The 21,559-nt window shown below is 46.1% G+C and overlaps 1 protein-coding gene across 1 annotated transcript in view; it reads left to right on the forward strand.

The window, feature by feature from the left end:
- Per3 (period circadian regulator 3) overlaps positions 1 to 19,877 on the forward strand; it is a 45,497-nt gene extending 25,620 nt beyond the window's left edge. The window contains 10 exon segments of the mRNA XM_021232523.2: positions 2,129 to 2,261; positions 2,738 to 2,859; positions 7,672 to 7,845; positions 10,093 to 10,326; positions 10,970 to 11,631; positions 13,753 to 13,849; positions 14,549 to 14,729; positions 15,258 to 15,320; positions 15,322 to 15,406; positions 17,633 to 19,877. Coding sequence (XP_021088182.1) covers positions 2,129 to 2,261; positions 2,738 to 2,859; positions 7,672 to 7,845; positions 10,093 to 10,326; positions 10,970 to 11,631; positions 13,753 to 13,849; positions 14,549 to 14,729; positions 15,258 to 15,320; positions 15,322 to 15,406; positions 17,633 to 17,791 — 1,910 coding nt within the window. The 3' untranslated portion in view covers positions 17,792 to 19,877.
- Positions 19,878 to 21,559: the final 1,682 nt, after the last annotated feature.

Genomic DNA, 21,559 nt, shown 5'->3' on the forward strand with positions numbered 1-21,559 from the left:
AGCTGAGCAAATCTGTGCATGTGCCAAGATCCGTAAACATTAACCCCACTCCAGAACATAGAGAGAACCAAGGCTGTGTGTGGATAAATCTGCTAAGCATGGATGGCATAAACATACTCAGGGAGGTAGGTTAAGTAGCTTTAGAGAAGAAGAAAGATGTATTTTAGCTGGATGCCAATTATAGAATACTAGTGTGCATAAACACTGTATCCAGGTTGGTGTGTTCATCACTAGGAGAACTCTGAAGTTACTTTGTATGTATACTAAGTTTGAACAAGTGTGTACAAACATTGTAGATAATGATTGCAAGATTTCTTAGAATTGTAGAAGTTTCAAGTAATCAAAGGAGGAATTCTAGAGTAAATTGTCCTGGATTGGCAGCAGAACCATGTGGAAGAACTCAGCATTCAGCTGGATGAGTGGGCAAGATGGATAGTGGTTGATATATAGACTTGTATGTCAGTTTTGACCACTTAGAGAACTTAGACGCACAGACACACACCTAACACCAATATCTTGGTTTCTGGGTGGATTTTTTCCAACAAAAGGAAGCAAGGCCAGCGAGTAATGATATTCAAGAGACAAATAGACATCAGAAGGGCTACAAGTAGCTCAGACTGAAACAATTTGAGTAACTAAATTCATCGTGATGTTTTATAACCCACCAAATTGCTTTTTTGTTTGTTTTGTTTTGTTTTGTTTTGTTTTTGAGACAGGGTTTCTCTGTAGGTTTGGAGGCTGACCTGGAACTCCCTTTGAAGACCAGGCTGGCCTCAAACTCACAGAGATCCACCTGCCTCTGCCTCCTGAGTGCTGGGATGAAAGGCATTTTCCATCACTGCCCAGCTGAGGAGGGTTGGTTTCTTTCTTTTTTTCTGTTTCTTTTCTTCTTTTTTTTTTTGTTATAATCCACCAAACTAAATGAACCATGAGTGTATACTGAAAAATTACTAAAGGAGTAAGTGAAGACCAAGGGACCAAGTTACAGTAGAGTTAAGATGTGCCCACCAAACTCATTGAGATCCTGGACTAGATCCTGAAATAAAAGTTTGGATTAGTGATAACCCAGAAAAATCTCAAGCAAAGCCTTCATCCCAGTAAAGCATTTCTCTGCTGTGGGTTTCGTGGATTTGTCATGTCGCTGTGGGAACACTCGTGGGAGCTTCAGGGCTGGGTGTGGGGCTGCCCATACTTTTATATAGAGTTGAAATGATGCTGTCCAAGAAGTCATTTTTCCATAAAGCAGTGTTGAGATAGGCCTCTCTGGGTCAGCTGAAGATGCCCATCACTAAGAACAGCAGGAGCAAACCCCACTAATGTGTCAACAGTGTCACATAACTAGTCACTCCTGCCTGACCTCGGTGCCATTCTTGGTTCCGATAGCAGGGTTCCCTCTCTGCCCGTTTCCCGCCTTCTTTACTGTCTTGCTCTTATCCTCGGGAGGTTCAGCCTCTCTCGTGCTCAGGCCCAGAGATTTTTCTCTCCTCTCCACGCCTGTGCCACCAGCCACCAGCCACATTGAAATTTTTAAGTTCAGATTCAAAGCAACGCAGCATCATTTTATTATTCCTTGGTAGTAGTGGCCTCTTTCGAGCGCTCCTTGTGACGGTGGCTAGGATGCGGGACCACACAGAGAGCAATGGGTCAGTGCCGTCGAGACCCTGCATAGGCATCGCTGTATGCTTCACCTTGCAACATGTGAGACGTGTGTGACACCCAGTTATTCCGGTCTCCATGTGCACCGACCAACGCTGCAGGTGTTCAGTAGACAGGTGGTGTACAAGGGAGGGGGGTGACACGCAGCATTTAGGTGTCTTAGCCAGTTGCAATACGTAGTATGAGCTTGACATGGGGCATTGCCCGTCGGCCTTTCATCTGATGGTCGCTTTGCTGATCCTTGCCTGAGATGCACGGTTCGTTCATTTTTTAAGATGCTGGTGTGATGGTGCTGTGCAGCCCGCCTTGGTGCCTTGTTTTATTCACTGCCCTGATACTTCCCTGTCAGTGTGTTCAGACCCGAGCCCGAGGCTAATGGCCGCGTGACATTTTATAGCTGTGTATTTTGAGGTTACTATTGCCTTAATGCGTGCTCAATATCTTAACCGCCCGAGCTTTCGTCCTCTTTCAGATGAGCAGAAGGACCTTTCTCCCTCTCAGACACTGAACAATAAGAGCATGCTTGCTGGCTCTTGTGATGATCTGAGGCGAGAGCAGCACAGCTCATCCTACCAGCAGATGAACTGTATCGACAGTGTCATCAGGTAAGACATGCCGGTGAGCCTGCCTCACCACCGTGGAGCCCCACAGCATTGTCACAGGTGTTTGTGTTGGTTTCCTACTGTAAGCGTAGGACCGGTTGGCACATGTGGCGCTCTCACAGCTGCTGGGGGGGGGGGGTGGCGATGCTGAGTCCTTTGTTAGCCATGGAGTGCCTGTTATATACAGTTCACAACTCACTGAACTTCATGGAGGGCACAGAAAATAAGAAGCTGCATCATAGTAAACACATGTGGGGGCTAGAATTCAGTGGTGTGAGATGTGAAGACCAGTTAAGGAACACAGTGAAAGAGACACTACTGTAAGTCTCTGACCCAGGCTGCGATGGTCAGGGTTGACTTCATCCAAGGAGGAGGAGGGAGTCTCCCAGGCCTCAGTGGCATAGGCAGAGGAGGAAGCGGGAGTAGCTTGGTGGAGCCAGTACAAAGCAGTACAAAGCCCAGGTCTGTTGCTGCTGCAGGTACCTGGCGAGCTGCAGTCTTCCAGCCTTGAAAAGAAAGCACACATCCTGCACAAACACGTCTTCATCCTCAGAAGAAGCCAAGCAGAGCCACGGGGCGGACTGCAGCACGGCACTGCGAGGTAGCAGAGTCCTCAGAGTAGATGACGTCATTGCTGTCTGTCTGTATTTATTTATTTATTTTACATCACAACCAAAGTTCCCCTCCCTCCTCTCCTCCTGTTCTCTCCCCCATGCCCTCTCAATCCCCACCCCCCAATTCACTCCTCCATTTCTCTTCAGAAAAGGGCAGGCCTCCCATGGGTGTCAACCAAACGTGGCATATCAAAGTTGCAGTAAGACTAAGCACCTCCCCATGTATTGAGGCTGAGTAAGGCGACCCGGTGTAAAGAGCGGGGTCTCAAAATCCTGCAGAGTCAGAGGCAGCCCCTGCTCCCACTGTTAGGAGTCCCACAAGAGGACTGTAACAAATATACGGAGGGCCTTGGTCAGTGCTGTGCAGGCTCTCTGGTTGTTAGTTCAGTCTCTCTGAGCCTAAGTTAGTTGTTTCTGTGGGTTGTGGTTTGTGGGGTTTTTGTTTTTGTTTTGTGTGTGTGTGTGATGCCCTTGACCCCTTTGGCTCCTACAAACCTTCCTCCCTCTCTTCTGTAGGATTCCCGAACTCTGCCTAACGTTTGGCTGTGGGTTTGCATCTGTTTCCATCAGTTGCTAGATGAACCTCTCGGATGACAATTGGGCTAGGTACCTATCTATGAGTATAGCAGAATATTGTTAGGCATCATCACGTTGGCATTTTTTTTCTCTAGTCATGTTTGGTTCTACCTTAGATCCCTGGGTCATCTGGCCTGTGGGTCCTGGTGCTCCAGGCGGTGTCACGGGTGGACTTACTCTCCTGGCATGGGTTTTAGGCTAGAGCACTCATTGGTTGTCCACTCACTCAATCTGTAGACCACCCTCACCCCAGCACATCCCATAGTTGGGACAGACTTTAGGGCGAAGGTTATTTGTGTAGTTGGATTTTTCTTTGGCTGTCACTCACAAAAAACAACACAGAGATTTATTACTAATTATAAAAGCTCAGCCTATAGCTCATGCTTGTTTCTTACTAATTCTTATAATTTAACCGTATTTTTATCTACGTTCTTCCAGGCACTCGTTGCCTCATCTCTGTTTTGCCCACCCTGCTTCCTCCATGTGTAGCTGGCCATCCTGCCTTCTTCTCACGAGACCTCTCTGTCCAGAAGCCCCACTTATACCTCCTGCCTAGCAATTGGCTGTTTAGCTTTTTATTAAGCCAGTCACAGTGACACATCTTCACACAGTGTAAAGGAATATTCCATAACCTATGTGACTGGGTTACTGTCCCAGTCCCTCCACCTGAAGTCTCGCCTGGTCCCAGGAGATGGCCAGGTCAGTTCCCCTATAGCTAGGAGTCTTCATTGGGGTCATGCTTGCAGATTCCTGGGAGATTCCCTTGCACCTGGTTCTCTCCTGATGCCAAAATGCCCTCCCTTTCCAGTCGTCTCTTTTAGTACTCTCCCCTCCACCCCACCCCCAAGCCTGACGGTTCATGTTCTCATCCCTACCCACCCAGAGTCCACTCACGAAATCTTTTATATTTCCCCTTTCCAGGGAGATCTGGACATCCCCCCCCCTTGAACCCTCCATGTTACCATGTTACCCTAGTGTCTCTGGGTCTCTGGATTATAGCATGACTATCCTTTATTTTACAGATAATACCCACTTAGGAGTGAGTGCATACTATGTTTGTCTTTCTGGGTCTGGGTTTCCTCACTCAGGATGATTTTTTTCTAGTTTCATCCATTTCCATACATATTTCATGATGTCATTGTTTTTAACAGCTGAGTAATACTCCATTGTATAAAATGTACCACATTTTCTTTATCCGTTCTTTGGTGAGGAATATCTTGGTTGTTTCCAAGTTCTGGCTATTACCAATAAAGCTGCTATGTACATAGTTGAGTAAGTGTCCTTGTGGCATGATTGAGCATCCTTTGAGTATATGGACAAGAGTGGCATAGCTGGGTCTTTTCTTTTTTAAAGATGTATTTAGTTGTGTATTTTATGTATATAAGTCTTATTTACATGTATGTCTGCACACCAAAAGATGGCATCAGATTCCATTATAGATTGAACTCAGGACCTCTGGAAGAGTAGTCAGTGCCCTTGAACAATGAGCCATCTCTTCAGCTTCTAGCTAGGTCTCATGATAGATTGATTCCCAATTTCCTGAGAAACTGCCATATTGATTTCCAAAGTGGCTGTACAAGTTTGTAGTCCTACCAGAAATGGAGGAGTGCTCCCCTTACTCCACATCCTTGCCAGCATGAGCTGTCACTCTTGTTTTTTGATCTTAGCCATTCTGACAAGTGTAAGATAGAATCTCAGAGTCATTTTAATTTGCATTTCCCTGATTGCTAAGGATGTTGAACACTTCTGTAAGTGATTCTTGGTCATTTGAGATTCCTCTGTTGAGAATTTTGTGTAGATCTTTGCCCCATTTTCAATTGGATTATTTAGTTTTCTAATATTTAGTTTCTTGAGGTTTTTTATATATATTTTGGAAATCAGTCCTCTGTCAGATGTTGAAGATCTTTTCCCACCCTGTAGACTGCTATTTTGTCCTATTGATGGTGTCCTTTGCATTACAGAAGCTTTTCAGTTTCATGAGGTCCTATTTATTAATGCCTGTGCTATTGGTGTCCTGTTCAGGAATCTGTCTCCTGCACCCATGTGTTCAAGGCTAATTCCCACTTTCTCCTCTGTCAGGTTCAATGTATCTGGATTTATGTTGAAGTTTTTTATCTACTTGCACTTGAGTTTTGTGCAGGGTGATAGATATGGATCTATTTGCATTCTTCTACATGCACAATTTGTTGAAGGTTCTTTCTTTTTTCTATTGTATAATTTTGGCTTCTCCACTGAAAATCATGTATGTGGATTTACATCTGGGTCTTCAGTTTGATTCCAAATACCCAATACTGTAACACACACACACACACACACACACACACACACACACACACATAAAAAGATTCAGAGGCTGGTATTGAGGTTCAAGCCTCAAAATGAAGATCGGAAAAGCAAAGCACCCAGCCACTAGCTCTTACCTCTACTTCAGCTCAGACCAAAGGGGGGATTCTCAAACTGCTCCTCAGATTCACTCAGACTGCTATGTTCTCCTTAGTGTGGCTAAAGACTACTCTTAGAATACTGGCCTATCCTCAGTATGGTTGGAGAATGAATGCCAGCTACGAGACCCTGTCCCTCTCTTAAATACCTCCCTAATATTGGGATTAAAGGCATGTGATCCCAGGTGTTGAGGTTACCTTGGTGTAAGCTATTTCTTTTAGGAGTGGATCAATGTCCTGTAGTCATTGTGGCCTTGAACTAACAGAGATCCATCTACCTCTTAATCCTGAGTCCTGGGATTAAAGGTGTGTACCACCACTGCCTGATCTCTATAGCTTGAGACTGGCTGTTTTGCTTTCTGAATCCTCAGGCAAGCTTTAATAAGTCATAAATAATTGATGGGGGAAGTCCTTCTGTGTATATGTTGTCTTATTAGTTGATGAATAAAGCATTGTTGGCAAGATAGGTGTGACTAGGAGTCAAGGAGGATTCTGGGATATGTGCTCAAGAGTGGAGAGTCGCCATGTCATCCCAGGAAGATAGGACGCCTGAGGCTGGCGTCCTTGGTAAGATAAGACCTTATAAAAATGTATATTAGTAATTATGGGTTGATAATTAAGTCAGAGCTACCCATTAAGAAACCATAGCAAACAACCAACAGCTCATAATTAACATAGTGTCCTGTGTGTTCGCTTGGGACTGACGCGGCTCTGGGACCAGGCTGGCCAGATAGAATACACATTACAAATAATAAATAATATATCATCACATGCAGTTTTTATTACTATAGCTCTGTAGTACAAGGATGGTGATGCCTCCAGAACTTCCTTTATTGTACAGGATTATGTCAGCTATCCTATGTGAAGTTGAGTATTATTCTTTCAAGGTTTGTAAAGAATTGTATTGGGATTTTAATGGGGATTGCATTGAGTCTGAAAATTGCTTTTGGTAGGATGGCCATTTTGACCGTGTTAATCCTACCTATCCATGAGCATGGGAGATCTTTCTGTCTTCTGATATCTTCTCTAATCCCTTTCTTCAAAGACTTGAAGTTTTTGTCAAACGAGTCTTCCACTTGCTTGGTTAGAGTTACCCCAAGATATCTTACATTATTTGTGGTTATTATGAAGGGTGTTGGTTCCCTGATTTCTTTCTCAGCCCATTTATCATTTATGTATAGGAGGGTTACTGATTTTTTTTTAGTTAATCTTGTATCCTGCTACTTTGATAAAGATGTTCATTAGCTGTAGGAGTTCCCTGGTAAGAGTTTTTGGGGTCACTTGTGTACACTATCATACCATCTGCGAATAACGATACTTTGACTTCTTTCCGGGTTTTATCCCCTTAATCTCCTTCAGTTGTCTTGTTGCTATAGCTAAGACTTCAAGTACTATATTAAATGAGTATGAAGACTGTGGACAGCCTTGTCTTACTCCTGATTTTAGTGGAATTGCTTTGAATTTATCTCCATTTAATTTGATGTTGACAATTGGCTTGCTGTATACTTGCTGTATATGCTGTTTAGGTACATTCCTTTTATCCCTGATCTCTCCAAGATCTTTATCATGAAGGGTGTTGGATTTTGCCAAGGTTTTTTTTTTTCAGAATCTAATGAGATGATCGTATGTGTCGTGTTTTTTTTTTTTTCTTTCAGTTTGTTCATGTGGTGGATTACAGAATCACTTTACCTCTGTGTGACTAATGGCTTTAATTTGTCAGTTACTGACTTTTGTAAGCTTTTGTTTAGGATTTTTCACCAGCAGTTTCTCATACATCACCAGATACTGAACAGACCCTGAACACACCTAAACAGGAGACACCAGCAGCTGGACCGTCCACAGACGCCGAAGGAGGTGCTGCCTGGACCCTGTCCACCGCTGCACTGAGCATGGGCTCTGGCATAATCCAGTGCAGCTGCAGCAGCACCGCTGTCCATGCCCCGCCCCTACACTCAGGTACCACTTTGCCTTTTGATGAGGAAAGAAACCATCAATACCATCTGCTTAGTCATAACTTATGTCCTAGCCGTTACCCCTGTCTTTTATTCAGTAAACTGAATTAAGAAATGTCAGCATGTTTGCATGGGTGGTGTATTACAGGCTGTGTTTCTTAAGCATGCTGTGTGTTAATAGGATCAATTGATGCACAGGGAGCTCTTAGAGATGCTGGGAACAGTGGTGCTGAGATTTTCTGTGTTCGTCCTTATTAATGCAGTTCCCTGTGGACCTCATCGGGTCACGTTGTGGCTGATTTTTCTCCCAAGACACATATTTTATGTGTGTGGATGCTTTGCCTTCACATATATGTATGTACCATGTGTGTGCCTGGTGACCACAGGGGCCAGAAGAGGGTGCCACATTCCCTGAGACTGGAGTTAGAGGTGGTTGTGAGCTGCCGTGTGGGTGCTGGGGGCCAAACCTTGGTCAGTGTTCTTAACTTCTGAGCTAACGCTCTAGCCCCTTTCACTGATCTTTTAGAAAAGTGTCTTTCATATGTAGAATGCATACTGGCAGCAGGATGCATCCAGACACCAAATTCTCAGCACAAAGGGGGCTTATTGCTCCAGAGAGACACAGGGCAGGGCATGTGAGACAAAGACAGGAGCTAGAGAATGAGGGAAAGGAGAAAGGGGGCAAGGGAGGGGTGGAGATGCTTGCCCAGCAGGGACAAAAGACTGCCTGAGGTTAGAGAGGAGACAGACATGTGCCATAGACAAATGGAGGTTTATAAAGGGAAAGGGGGAAACCCTGTGTATGAAGAGGTGGTTAATTTTGATTGGGCATGCTAATTAAGGTAGTCAAAGGGGGGATTTTGATTGCTGGACTTCAATACTTTGATAGCTAAACCTTGGTAGTCAGCCTCAGGAGGAGGAAGTGGCCAAATGAGGGACTCGACCTTGGTGGCAGCTTTAGCAATGTCATTTGTTTTTAGCAAGGGGGAGGAGGGTAAAGGCAAAACCTGTGGGAACCCTGTTGGCCATGCTTGGGCCTGCTACAGTCCTTAAAGTAGTCCTTACAATGTACTCACTCAATTAATTATTCTTATCTTGGTCTTTTTATTCTTTTTCATTGCCTCCTGTCCTTTGACTTTCTGGTTTTTCATAGTGACTTAATAGGCAAAGTGGTGACAGATGTCTTTAAGTCGGGTTTTGGGGCGGTCTCTAATCAACCTATGCTATCGGATATTGTGTTTGAGTGGTTGCCGTGATAACTCTCTGCCATTCTTCTTGGAGCTGTATTGATTACTTTTCTCATCTTGGTGACAGAATTCCCCACTGCCGCACCTTGGGGACGTGGTGTACTTTGGGCTCATGATTAGAGGTACAGCCCAGCTGCCTCACAGTACCTCTGCCTTGTCTCCCCACTGTGATGGGCTGTTCCTACAAAAACAGCAAGCACCTCCCCAAAAAGTTCCCCTCTCCCTGCACCCCAAAAATGCCCAAGCAGGGTGCATTTGCTCCTGTCCTGAAGGCCTAGCTCAGTTCTGGTAGAACTGTCTCTGGCTCACCAGAACATAGAGAAAGTAGAAGGGCAGAGAAAAAGGATGGTTTTCTGTGGGAGGATGAAAAATAACTAGATAGATAGTGAAAGGGACAGGAAGAATTTACCAAATTGATATTTAAAACTTGGTGTTTGAATCACGTTAGCTATTTAAATAACCAATTGAGCCAGGAAGGTGGCGCTTGCCTTTAGTTCCAGCACTTGGGAAGCAGAGGTAGGCGATTCACTTTGAGTTTGAGGACTGCCTGGTCTGTATAGCAAGTTCCAGGACAGTCAGAGCTACATAGAGAGACTTTGTCTCAAAGAAACAAGTAGAAAAGAATTCAAAGGCTAAATGTGATGGCACACACTTGTAATCCCAGTGCTCAGGAAACTGACACAGGAGGTCACAAACTCAAGACAGGTAGGTTACACAATAAGTTCCAAGCTCTGTTTCTAAGTTAATAATTTTGAACAAAAATCTAAAAATGTAAGGGCATGGAAAATGTTTATAATAGCAAGGTCTAAATAAATGTGTGTATATTATTGTAATCATAAAGTACATATACATGAAAAGCATAAAGAAAAGAAGAATTTTTGTACTGTACTGATGAAGTTTTTATATTCCAACAATTATGTTTATAAAAATTTATTGAAAGGCAGTTACAAAATAAAAAATAAATAGTTGCTATTAATTACTAAATCTGTTTCCTCTGATCTCAGCAGAGGGTGCTGCAGAGTTAGTGTGCAAGCCCTGGCCGCCGAGAACACAGACGTCTCCCCTGACTGGGGAAGAATTTAGGCACGTGGGGCTCACAGCAGCTGTCCTCTCCGCACACACGCAGAAGGAAGAACAGAACTATGTTGACAGGTTCCGGGAAAGGATCCTGACCTCACCCTACAGTTGTTATCTTCAGCAAGAGAGCAGAAACAGTGCCAAGTACTCCTCTGGTCAAGGTAGCCATGTTTTAGAACACATCCCTTTCACCTTTGAACTATTATAAATCATACACAGGTTGGACTGTCCTTTGTCAGTGTGAGACGGCCTCCAGGAAGGACCGCCTGGCACTGACGCCCAAAGGCCTTCATATGGAAAGGCGCAGTATCCACGCCCTCCATGTCCTTCAGCGTTTACCACTTAATGCAGTGCACACTACTGTAATTGGAGCAGTAATGGGAAGTCTGCACCTGCTCGTCTCTTTAGGAATGTTTTCAGTCTGTAGTTGGTGGGAGCTGCAGGTGTGGCACCTGTGGCTGTCAGGGCCAGCTGTACCAAGGAGGAGAGTGAACAGCTGGGTTGGTCCCGAAAGACGCTGAGATACTGCAGCCACTTAGTTCACAGCTTACCTGGGACCTGATTAGAGTCTGGGTCTGAGAACACTTTTCATAGGAAGCCTGTTAAGGTGCTGGACTTGATTTATTTTAGTGCACTAAGTTTTATCTAAAATTTTTGTTGAGCTAGAACAACTTTTTGCTATTTTTAAAACAGTTGCTACAGGCAAATATTCAGTTCTTTAGAAACTATCTAAAATCACCCATCCTGACTTTCTCTGGGTCGTTACTGTTCTGTAACAAGCCTTCCTCTTTATTGCTTCATCAGGCTCTCCTCCTAAGCAGGGCAGATGTGCTGGAAGTCAGAGACGCAGACACAAACGGAAGAGGCTGCCGGTGCCTTTGGACACCAGCAGCTCCAGTGCTGCCGTCTGTTCCCACGTCAGAGGCCTCCTTCCCGACACACAGCCCCCGAGCCCCTCTGTTGTCTGCTCTCCCCACGCCACAAGCCTAGCTTTCCCGTCAGCCCTGGGAGCTCCCAGCCAGGCCCCTTATCTTCTCTCCGCTTTGCCCTTCCCAGATGTGGCCTCTCTCGGAGTAGGGGGCTCTGCAGGCTGGGGAGCGGCTGCTGGCCCTCAGTCTGTTCCAGCTTTCCCTTCTGCCTACTCTGACACGTTCATGACCATCTTCCTGCACCACGCCCCCATCCTTCCTCTGTGGTCAGCGTCATTCCCCCCACATCCATACCTGGGGGCCGCAACTTCTTGTGAAATGACACCCTTAGCACCAGCAATGGCTCCACACCTGGAGCCAGCTTCTTCAGACCACAGCCAAAGGAGAGCGGAGGAGAGCTGGGAGACACACGGCGCCGAGCATCCGTTTATCAGCTCCAGGAGCAGCTCGCCACTCCAGTTAGATTTGCTCCAGGAGGAGATGCCTGCGCCGTCTGAATCTCCAGACCCAGGGAGAAGAGGCCCAGAGGTTGAGTGTGTAAGTGGTGCTGTCAGTACCCAGTGAGTCGAACGTCTGGAGCCTCTTAGCAAGTCAGAGGCTCAGCTCTGACAGCCTAGTCACTAGTGGGTGACCCACCTCAGCCGTGGTTAGACTAGGCCCTGCTGTGTGTGAGCGCGAGTGTGTCCCTGTTCACCTGTGGGACAGAAATGAGAGCCTTCTGTTCTTGATGCTTGGGGAAGGATTTCACAAATTCTGTCTTTCAGAATTTTTATGTGTACTAGGTTTCCTCTACCTTTTAAATTTTGCTATCTAGGTATTAAACTTAAATGTGTTCATTCCTTATAAGCCGTATGACAGGATATGAATTTAGAATTCATACTTTCAATTATTTTATTTTACTTACTTATTTTTGGTTTTTCAAGACAGGGTTTCTCTGTGTAGCTTTGGAGGCTGTCCTGAAACTCACTTTGTAGACCAGGCTGGCCTCAAACTCACAGAGATCTGCCTGTCTCTGCCTCTCGAGTATTGGAATTAAAGGCGTGTGACACCACTGCCCACCTCTTACTTTAAATTTTTTTCTACTTAAAATAAATATGCCATTCTCCCCTTCCCTTTTCTTCCCTTCAGGTCCTCCCGTGTATCCCCCCTTGTTCTCCTCAAAGTTATGGCCTTTTGTTGTTGTTGTTAATAGGGTTGAATGTGTGCAGCCCTAAATATACAAATACAAAATATATGTATTCTTAAATGTATGAAAACTGTATATATGCATATTCCTAAATATGTAAATTCAGTATGCTCTGTCTATGTACTGTTACTTTTATGTATATGATTTCAGGGCTTACTACTTGGTATTAAGTAACAAATTGGAAGACTCTTCCTGAGGAAGACTATTTTCTCCCATTCTTGGCATCGCTAGTTCCTTATAGTTCTTTGTCTAGGGTTGGAACCCTGTGATTTTTTTTTCTCCTTCCATGTTGACATGTCTGTTGGTATTGTTCTGGTTCATGTCTGGTTTAGGCAGCCGTATTATGAGACTTTATGGGTGTAGTTTCTGTGACATTTTTTAGGAGGTACAGTCTCACAGCAGACATCCTGTTCCTGTGGCTCTTAAATAGTGATGCCTCCTCTTTTGAGATGTAGAATTCATGCTTTTCTGTATACACACAGAGTAGGAGGGTGTGGATGAGGTAGGAGCCCCTGCTTGGCATCGTCAGAAAGTAGGCACTTATCCTGCTTACACGTGTCATTTCCAAAATTGAAAAATTTAAGTAAATTTCCTTTAACTTTACAAACTCTGCTTGAAAAAGCATTCCCGTATTTATTTATCAGTTTAATCTTCAGAGTCTATCGTTCCTACATCTAGGTGTAGACTCAGAGGTGAGTGTTTTATCTTATGCATATGAGTATTCTGCCAGCATGAATGCTGTAGGCACCAGGTGCATGCAGTGCCCTCAGAAGCCAGAAGAGGGGGCTGGTTCCCCTGGAGCTGGAGTCACAGACGGTTGTGAGCTGCCGTGTGGACACTGGGAACTGAACCCAGGTCCTCTGTAAGAGCAGCAAGGGCTCTTACCTGACAAGTCATCTCCCCAGTCCTCTCTGCCACAGTGTGCACATGAAGGTCAAGGACAACTCTGGGGCGTTGGTGCTCTCCTTCCTCCAGGTCATGGGGCTGGACAGTGGTGTGCCTTCACCCACTGAGCTATCTAGTCAAGCAAACAAAATAATAATGAAGACTTTATCACCAGAGCTCTGTCACTAGTTACATGGGCTAGCCTCAGTGGGGCATTTAACTTGACTCATGTGTTATGAGAGAGCGGGGTAGATGGCTGCCGTGTAGCTTTAACTGCGTTTGGATGACACAGTGTCTACACAGTGCCTCTCCCTCTGCATTTTTCTTTTCAGAAGTCAGGGACTTTGTTTCATCTGCTGTTGTGTTCCTAGAGTTTGACACACTGTGCTTAGAAATGTAAAGTGTTCAGACATGCTTGCCAGACAACAGAAGTAAATGCAAGCCCACACTTGGAGTAGTGTTCAGGATGCAGTAGCACCAAAGAAATTTTAATCACGTTCTTGAAGTCAGACTTGAGCGCCTCGTTCTATTCAGTGTGTAAAGCTGGAGATCTGCCTGCTAACTCACTCTTGTGTCCTCCTTTCCAGCACTGTGTCACAGGGAACAGTAGGAGCAGTCACTGTGCCACCGGCGAGCTGGCCACAGCCTCAGTGCACCAGGAGTCTCTGTCTGCAGCTGCCTCAGGTAGTTGACCTGGGAAATCAGCTTTTCACACATTACCAGGTCACTTTGCCCAAGGTTTTCTAGCTTGGACACCAATGAATAAAGAAAGTTTGGGGGTTTCCCCCTTCCTTTTTGTAGGCTTTCTTGGGGGGCATGCTTATATTTGACAAAACTGACATTGGTATAACTGTTACAATCACCACTCAGGATATTTCTGTTGCTCTAGAAAGTTCTTCTGCAGCCGTTTACAGTCTGTGTTGGTGACTTTTGTCATTGCTGTGACAGAATGTCTCACTAAGTCAACTTAGATGAGAAAGGATTTGTTTTGGCTCACGGTTCAGAGGGTCCAGTCCATTGAGGGTGTTTTATATTCAGACTGACAGTCGACCGCTGCCTGGTCCTCGGTCCTGGCATGCTGATGGTGTGCTTCCTGCCACTTCAGTTCCTTAGTTTTTTCACTGACTAAGACAGCGTGAAGGCTTTTTGTGTTGAGTCTCGGAATAATGCTGTTGAGACTCATCCTTACTGTATGTACTAATAGTCAGTTCCTTCCCGTTGCTCAAGGGGATTATGTTGTGTGGATGGTTGTTGGGCTGTTTCTGGTCTGGGTTAATGTCTTTAGAAACTGCCTCTGCTGGATGGGCAGGCGGTTGTTAGGGTTTGAGCTCTTCGGCAAATGAACTTCTGACAGGTGTTTTCCGCTTTGTTGATCATTGGCAGGAAGCAGTGCCGGAAGTGCGTACTTCAGTAGCAGCGACCATTCCGATCTCTCTGAAAACGGACAGGAGTCCCATGGTAGACAGAGAGATGAAGCCTTTCCCGGGGTGCTTGAGGAGCCCGTCTGGAGAATGATAGAACAGACCCCTGAGTGTGTCCCCGTGACATACGAGGTGCCCAAGAGGTACGACAGCACTTCTGGAAACCCAGCTGTGTGTTTGGGGGATTTATTTCCGTAATTCAAAACACTTTATATTGCGGTTCTGTTTATTCTGTTGTGTGTAGGCGCTCACGTGAATGTGCCATAGGCACATGTGGAGCCCTGACCTCTGCCTACAGTGCGTGGGGGGGTGCGCGTGTTTCTAATATGATTTTTCAATATAAGGTGATTTTTAAATGTTTTGTATACAGTCTACAAAAATGTGCTTACAAATGTACTCACTTAAGTTCAAGCAGCAAGTGATTGTTGAGGGAAGGGTTGCAGTTGCACATGTGCAGGTCCTTACAGAGAGAACGGACTGTTGACCAAACCACAGGAGACAGGAGCACATGGGCTGGGCTTCCGGGCACACGCGGTTGTTTCCCACCAGAAGCAGAGATGTGCTGTGTCGGTGTGGCAGGTCATTCAGTTATGTCACGGGTCAGCAGGTCCGCGCACGCGTCGACCTGGGAGGGAAGGCTGCTCTGGCTCAGAGGCCTCTGCTGTGTTTAGGGGGAGGGAAGCCGTGCTGGGAGAAGCCCTGGAGAAGCTCAGCAGCATGGGGCAGCGGCTCCCCAGTTCTCCCTGCGCAGGAGGAGGAGCTGGCCAAGGTGCCCTCCTGGGTCCACAGCCAGACTGCCCCTCAGGGAAGACACCTCCAGGTAAGCACGCGTCCCTCAGATAGCGCTCTCCATGTTCATAGTCGCCTTTGTGTCGTAACTGCAGGCCATGCACAGCGTGGACTAGGTTCTGTGTACAGGTCTTTTTAACACTGTTGGCGAAATTACGTAGAGAGGCGCAAACAAACGTCTAGTCACCCCAGGCAGAGCACAACACAGACCGTTGTGCTGGTAAAGGCTGACCTGGAGACCGATGAGTTGACTGAGCTTACACACAGAACATGGGTGACCCCCAAACAGCCCCTCACCAGAAGCATCCCATCCCAGTGTGAGTGATAACGTCGTAGCACGGTTCTACAGTGGACTCCTCCACCCCCTTCAGCAGCCCCCACCCACCCGTTAGTGCCTTCTGCACTCTGTAGACTCTCGTCGCCTCCTTAGAGCACGTGACACCTAGGTGGCATTACGTAGAACTGGGAGGAAAGAGACTGGTCTCAAGTGAGGGTCCCGGGACTCTCCCTACCCTTCCTCTGTGAGGGAGAGTCAGCAGGCCCCATCTCAAAGAGGCTGTCACTCTCTCGTGAGTAGTCAGTTATTTCCTTATGCTTGTCAGACAGCATGCCACACCATGATGAAATGGTTCTCTTCCACCGGCTGGAATGTTAGGTGGTAAGGACACTACCCTGGAGTATGAGCAGCCGAGAGAGCTATCAGCGGTCCAAGGTTCACACATACATCCCTGTTTGAAAGTTTAAATTCCAAGTATAAGAAAGGCCCACACTGCAGGGAGTTATCTCATCCTGCAGGAACTCTGCTCCTCTGAAGCTCCATAACCATTTTCTTTCCTTCGTTGGTGCCCTGAGAGCCCCACAGCACAAACTCCAGTCATTTTCATGCATTAATCTCTTAAATTATATGACAGCTGGCAAGCCAGGGTTGCAATATCACGTCTTTGAGTTACTATCCTGAGCCAGGAGCAGGGTTTCCTTTGCCAGCTCCTTTCTGTGTGATTTTCACTCATTTTACGTGTGGGGTGTTTTGTCTGCGTATGTCTGTGCGCTCGCATGCATGCCTGGTTCCCTCAGAGGGCAGTCGAGGGCACCGGATCCTCTAGAACTGAAGTTAGGGGTGGTTGTGAGCTGACCTGTGTGCTGGGAGTCTCTCCTCTGCTGCAGCAGCCAGCGCTCTTAACCACTGAGCCATCTCTCCTGCCCCAACCCCTTCAGCATTTCTTACACTACAGCATGGTGAGATCAAGTCCCCTTCCCCGGCCTTCGTTGTTTTGGACTGTCTTTATAAGGAGTTTTGCCAGATAAAGGATTCTTAGTTGAACATTTTTCTTAAACACTTTGGCTAAATCAGCTTACTGCCATCTGGCATCCAAGGTTTCTGCCGAGGCACCTGCTTGCTGATAATCTTGCTAAGAGCCCTCTCCTGCTTCAGTCCCGCTGTTTGGTTATAATGTGTCTGGGCGTGTGCCTCTGAGCTGGTGCCACTTGGAGGCCGTTGAGCTTTTTGGATGCTGTATTTGTGTCTTCACAAAATTTGGAAGATTTCAAAAGCCTTTGTTTTCCAGTACTTCCTTTTCCTTCCTTCCCTGCCCCTGGTTCCTCTGATGGCTGCACAGTCCTCTTGGACCACATAAACTGAGTGCTGCTCGCTCATCTGTCTTTCCTTCCTGACAACAACATTATCTTCAAGATCTCAGTTCTCACTTCCCCCAAGTTCCCCTTTGGATTCCTCCAGTGAGTTTGTTGTTGTTTGTTTTTATCAGTTTTGTCTTTCTCAAGTACAGGGTTTCTTGTTGGTTTCCTTGTAGGTGTCCTCTTACTTCATTGGTTCATCTGTTTCTTCGTCTGTCTTCTGTTTTAGTTAGTTTTCTGTTGTTGTGATAGAAACACCATAAGCAAAAACAGCTCGGGGAGGAGAGGATCTGCTTCACTCACAGACTATAGTCTACAGGGGAAGTCAGGGCAAGAACTCAAGGCAGGAGCTAATGTAGGCCCACTGCTGCTTACTGGGCTGCTCCACGTGGCTGGCTCAGTCTGCTTCCTTACAGCACCCACGACCTCCTGCCCAGGGGCGGCACCGCCCACTGTGAGCTGTGCCCCTCTGTCAGGCATTAGCCAAGAAAGAGCCCACAGACTTGCCTGTCTCTCCCTTCCCAGGTAGGTCTAGGCTTGTGTCAGGTTGGCAAAAGCCAACCAGTGCACCATCTTTAGACGACATTACATCACGTAACACCCTTGCCTTTGTTCTCTCTTGGAGAACTGTGTCGCCTGTGAAGACAGAGGTCCAGTTGGCAGCACTGCAGAGGCCTCTGAGGAGCACGCAGGAGAAGACGTCAGAACTGTGACGATGTCTGTCCACACCTTTTCCAGGTCATGTAGGACACAGAGATGTCTGTGTTGCTTCACTGAACTCTAACTCTTAAATGGCAAAGTTATCAACATTAAGCTTTTCCCTTGCTTTTGTTTTGTTTTGTTTTGTTTTTGGTAGCACCGGATCAAACCCAGGGCCTTGTGCACCCTAGTCTGGCGTTCTCTCTCTAGCTGACCTGCACCCCCGCTCTCCTGTCTCGGTCTTTAGTAGCTGACATTCCCCAAAGCAGGTGTTTGCATGGGCTCTAGTCCTGATGTTAAAATGCCCATTGAGAAGCCTTTTCTAACTTAGCTGTCTCTGACAGCACCAGATTGCCTCTGAAGAGGTGTGTGTCTGTAAAACTTGATTTCGGAAGTCACTCTGAATAGGTTACAGTTAGAGTGAATCCCAAGCCTTAGTCTCGTTTGTTTTGTTCCATTGCTGCAGAATCATTTTCCCTTTAGAATACTTGAATTCTGTCTACAGGTTGTGTAGTTCACACAATGTTTTCCATGAATTTGACACATTGATCCAGGCTTGTACAGCATGGTGCTTCCCTTCCTAAATATGATAGGACATTCCACCTTTCTCACAAGATATTAGAGTGCATTGTTCTCTAGGAAATGTGGGAGTCATGGGTTTGGCTGTTTGTCTGGTTCCTGTCCGCACACTTCCTGTTGATGTTGGTCCTCACAGAAACTCCTTCCGTAAGATCTGTCTGCTTGAACAGGGCTTACTCTGGAGAATTGAAGTTAAGCCATGCATGTTAAAAGAGTCACTTACTCGGCCAATAGTATTTTTTAAAGTCTTTCTTTGTTATGAAATAAATGTGAAAAGGTTTTAAAATGATGTCATTGTTATTCTGGAGATGTATGTGCTTATGTGCTCAGTCTAACATTTGACAACACCGGGGTCTCCATGCCAACCAGAGCCTGATTGACATGCCTTCCATTTGCCTTTGACAGGGTAAGTGTTGGGGGCCTGCAGAGTGAGAAGCCACACTTAGGGGAGCTCAGTGACCCCAGCCTTTGGGAAGTGAGTGTGACTGTTAACCTGTGTCCACTCACTGTCCGGTCAGTGACACCCAAGATCCCTTCTTGAATCTCAGATGACTGTGGAGCCCACCCTGTGCAGCTCAGAGGCCGGGACTGGCAGGAAGAGAAGTCTGCAGTAGCCTTTCCTGCACAGCGCTCCCAGCAGTCTAACACGGGTTTCTTTTCTGTTGCTTTGGTTTTTTTAGGAAAACACTTTTCCCCTGACACTTTATAGCTGTCGTTCTGGTCAGGAGAAGGTCATGATGACTGTTGGCCCAGTGCTCCAACTCTGTGGCTTAGACTTCTTTTCTAAAATAATGGTTTTTCTGGATGGCAGTCCTGTTGGAAGCTGTCAAAAGCATTCTCAAGTGCTGCCTATGACATTCTTAGAATTTTCTGGTATTACACAGTTTCACACAAATGTTCCTGCTCTGTGAATAGAGACTTCTGTTCCTTCCTGGTAGTTAAATGATGTCACGGGGAGGCCTGCGCTGGTCCGGCTGGCCTTCTCCAGTGATCAGGGACCATCCTGCATCTGTGCACGTACACCAGACCTGATGTTCTCTGGGAAGGTGGCCCCTTCCTGCCTGTCCTGGGCACTTGTTTATCTATAGTCCTGGTTTCTTTGCCTTAGTCACATCTAGTGGAGTATGTATGTATCGTCCAGGCTTGACCTGAAACTGGTGCTTGTAGTCAGGCCTACACAGCCCTTTAACCCAGTCTCCCTTCTTCTAGGGATGCCGGCAGTGCACTCCAGCAGAGCCAGCTGCTCCCTCCCCCTCCCCTCTGTGGGGGCCACACCCTGTGGAGACTCTGTTGTTCAAACTTACTAACTTTTTCTATTGGTAACTATTGAATTGGTAACAAAACTATGGATTGTAGACTTCAGTGTTTACATGACCCTTTCCCCCAAAGCTTTATTTTCTTGGGTCACATGTCAGAGTTTAAGATGTCGTGTGAATGGATTAAATGAAACATCATTATAATTTACAAGGTGGTAAATTTTAATCAAATTGGCAAAGTGTTTATAATTGTGAATTTGCTTGTACTTAATGGTTATTAATCTTTTCATTGCATATCTTTTTTGGGCAAAAACAATAAAGAGTGTATGTGTGAAAGTGGGGAATGTACTTGATTGTGTAAGCACTCCTTGAGCATGCGTGGAGTCAGCCCCAGCTGCTTCCTGCAGTCCCCTGGATGTCCCCATGTGAGCGCAGCAGCACCATTCTCAGAACAGGTGTTTGCTGTATAAATTTATCTCCATTCCCACTCTAAAAGAAAGAGGCATTTTCCAATGTATTTAGTTCACATTTCAGCCATGAGAAAAATTCACTGGGCCCCAGATGTTTATGTGTGTGTACACGTGTATAATGCTAGCAAGCCAATTCAGTAAAATTACCAAAATTACTCCTGAAGCATCTGTAGGGTGAGCTTGTATTTTACAGTCTGATTCTTATGTAAAGCAGCCAAATTTACACATCAAAATATGGACCCCGGAGCCAGCGAGGCCTTAAGTCTCACACCTTCCCAGTTATTTGTTCCTTCCTCTGATGACAACAGCCAGACAAACAGCCAGTGCTTACAGTGTCTGCCTCTGAGCCGCCTGTTACGTGCTCTGTAGCATCCCCTCCTCATGGCAGCCCACAGTGGCTGTCATTGTCACTGAGCCTAGGGATCTATCCTGAGAGCCACCCCAGGTCACTACACCCATGGGTGGTTTTAGATTATACTAATACACTAGAATGCATTTAGGCTTTTTGAGGTTACCAAAAGGGAGCTAGAGCTAGTTTGATTTTTGTTTGTTTGTTTGTTTGTTTAGTTGGTTGGTTGGTTGGTTGGTTTGGTTATTCAAGACAGGGTTTTTCTGTGTGGTTTTGGAGCCTCTCCTGGCACTTGCTCTGTATGTCAGGATGGCCTTGAACTCACAGAGATCCGCCTGCCTCTGCCTCCCGAGTGCTGGGATTAAAGGCGTGCGCCACCACCGCCTGGTGCCAGTTTGATTCCTGCACTGAAGATGTGTAATTCTCATAACCAGACTTGATGTTGGGGTGCTTGAGTTCACATGCCTGCTTCCCTTCTGGCTGTCATTGATGTCTACATTAGGAAAGCTCTGTCAGAGCTGTGTTTGAAGGCATTGGTGATGTCTGCTGAGAAAGGTAAGGGTCACATAGTATCCCGTGGTTGGTATGGGTCTATCGCTCAACTACAGGTTTCAGTGGATTGGCTGGTCTCATGCTGGGAAGTTTGCTTCCTCAAGAAACTTAGTGTTCCCAACCTGTGGTTCTGTGGGCAGAGTCACAGGGCCTGTGGCACCCAGACAAGGTGTCTGATCATCCACAGACTGTCATGATTGTACATGGGATGCTAGTGTGTCTACACATATGTGGATTTTTGTTTTTTGTTTTTTTGTTTTTTGTTTTTCAAGACAGGGTTTCTCTGTGACTTTGGAGCCTGTCCTGGAACTCTCTCTGTAGACCAGGCTGGTCTTGAACTCACAGAGATCCGCCTGCCTCTGCCTCCCAAGTGTTGGGATTAAAGGCGTGTGCCGCCACCACCTGGCCATATATGTGGGTCTTAAAGATGAATAACCTGCCAGTTCCATTGCACAGCCCGAATCCCTGCACCAGCTCTAAGAACACAGAGTGTTTTGCCTTTAGTAGCTGAAGGGAAGTGCGTTTCCATTACTTAGTATGAGTAAGTCATAGCCTTAACTCAGAGCGGCTGGGAGCAGGGTAGTTTTCAAGTGTTTAATACTGTGACCTACTAAGAGCAAGAATCAGCACACAGACTCCCCACAGGA

The sequence above is a fragment of the Mesocricetus auratus genome, unplaced genomic scaffold (assembly GCF_017639785.1).
Source record: "Mesocricetus auratus isolate SY011 unplaced genomic scaffold, BCM_Maur_2.0 Super-Scaffold_100042, whole genome shotgun sequence".
NCBI classification, from domain to species: Eukaryota; Metazoa; Chordata; class Mammalia; order Rodentia; family Cricetidae; genus Mesocricetus; species Mesocricetus auratus.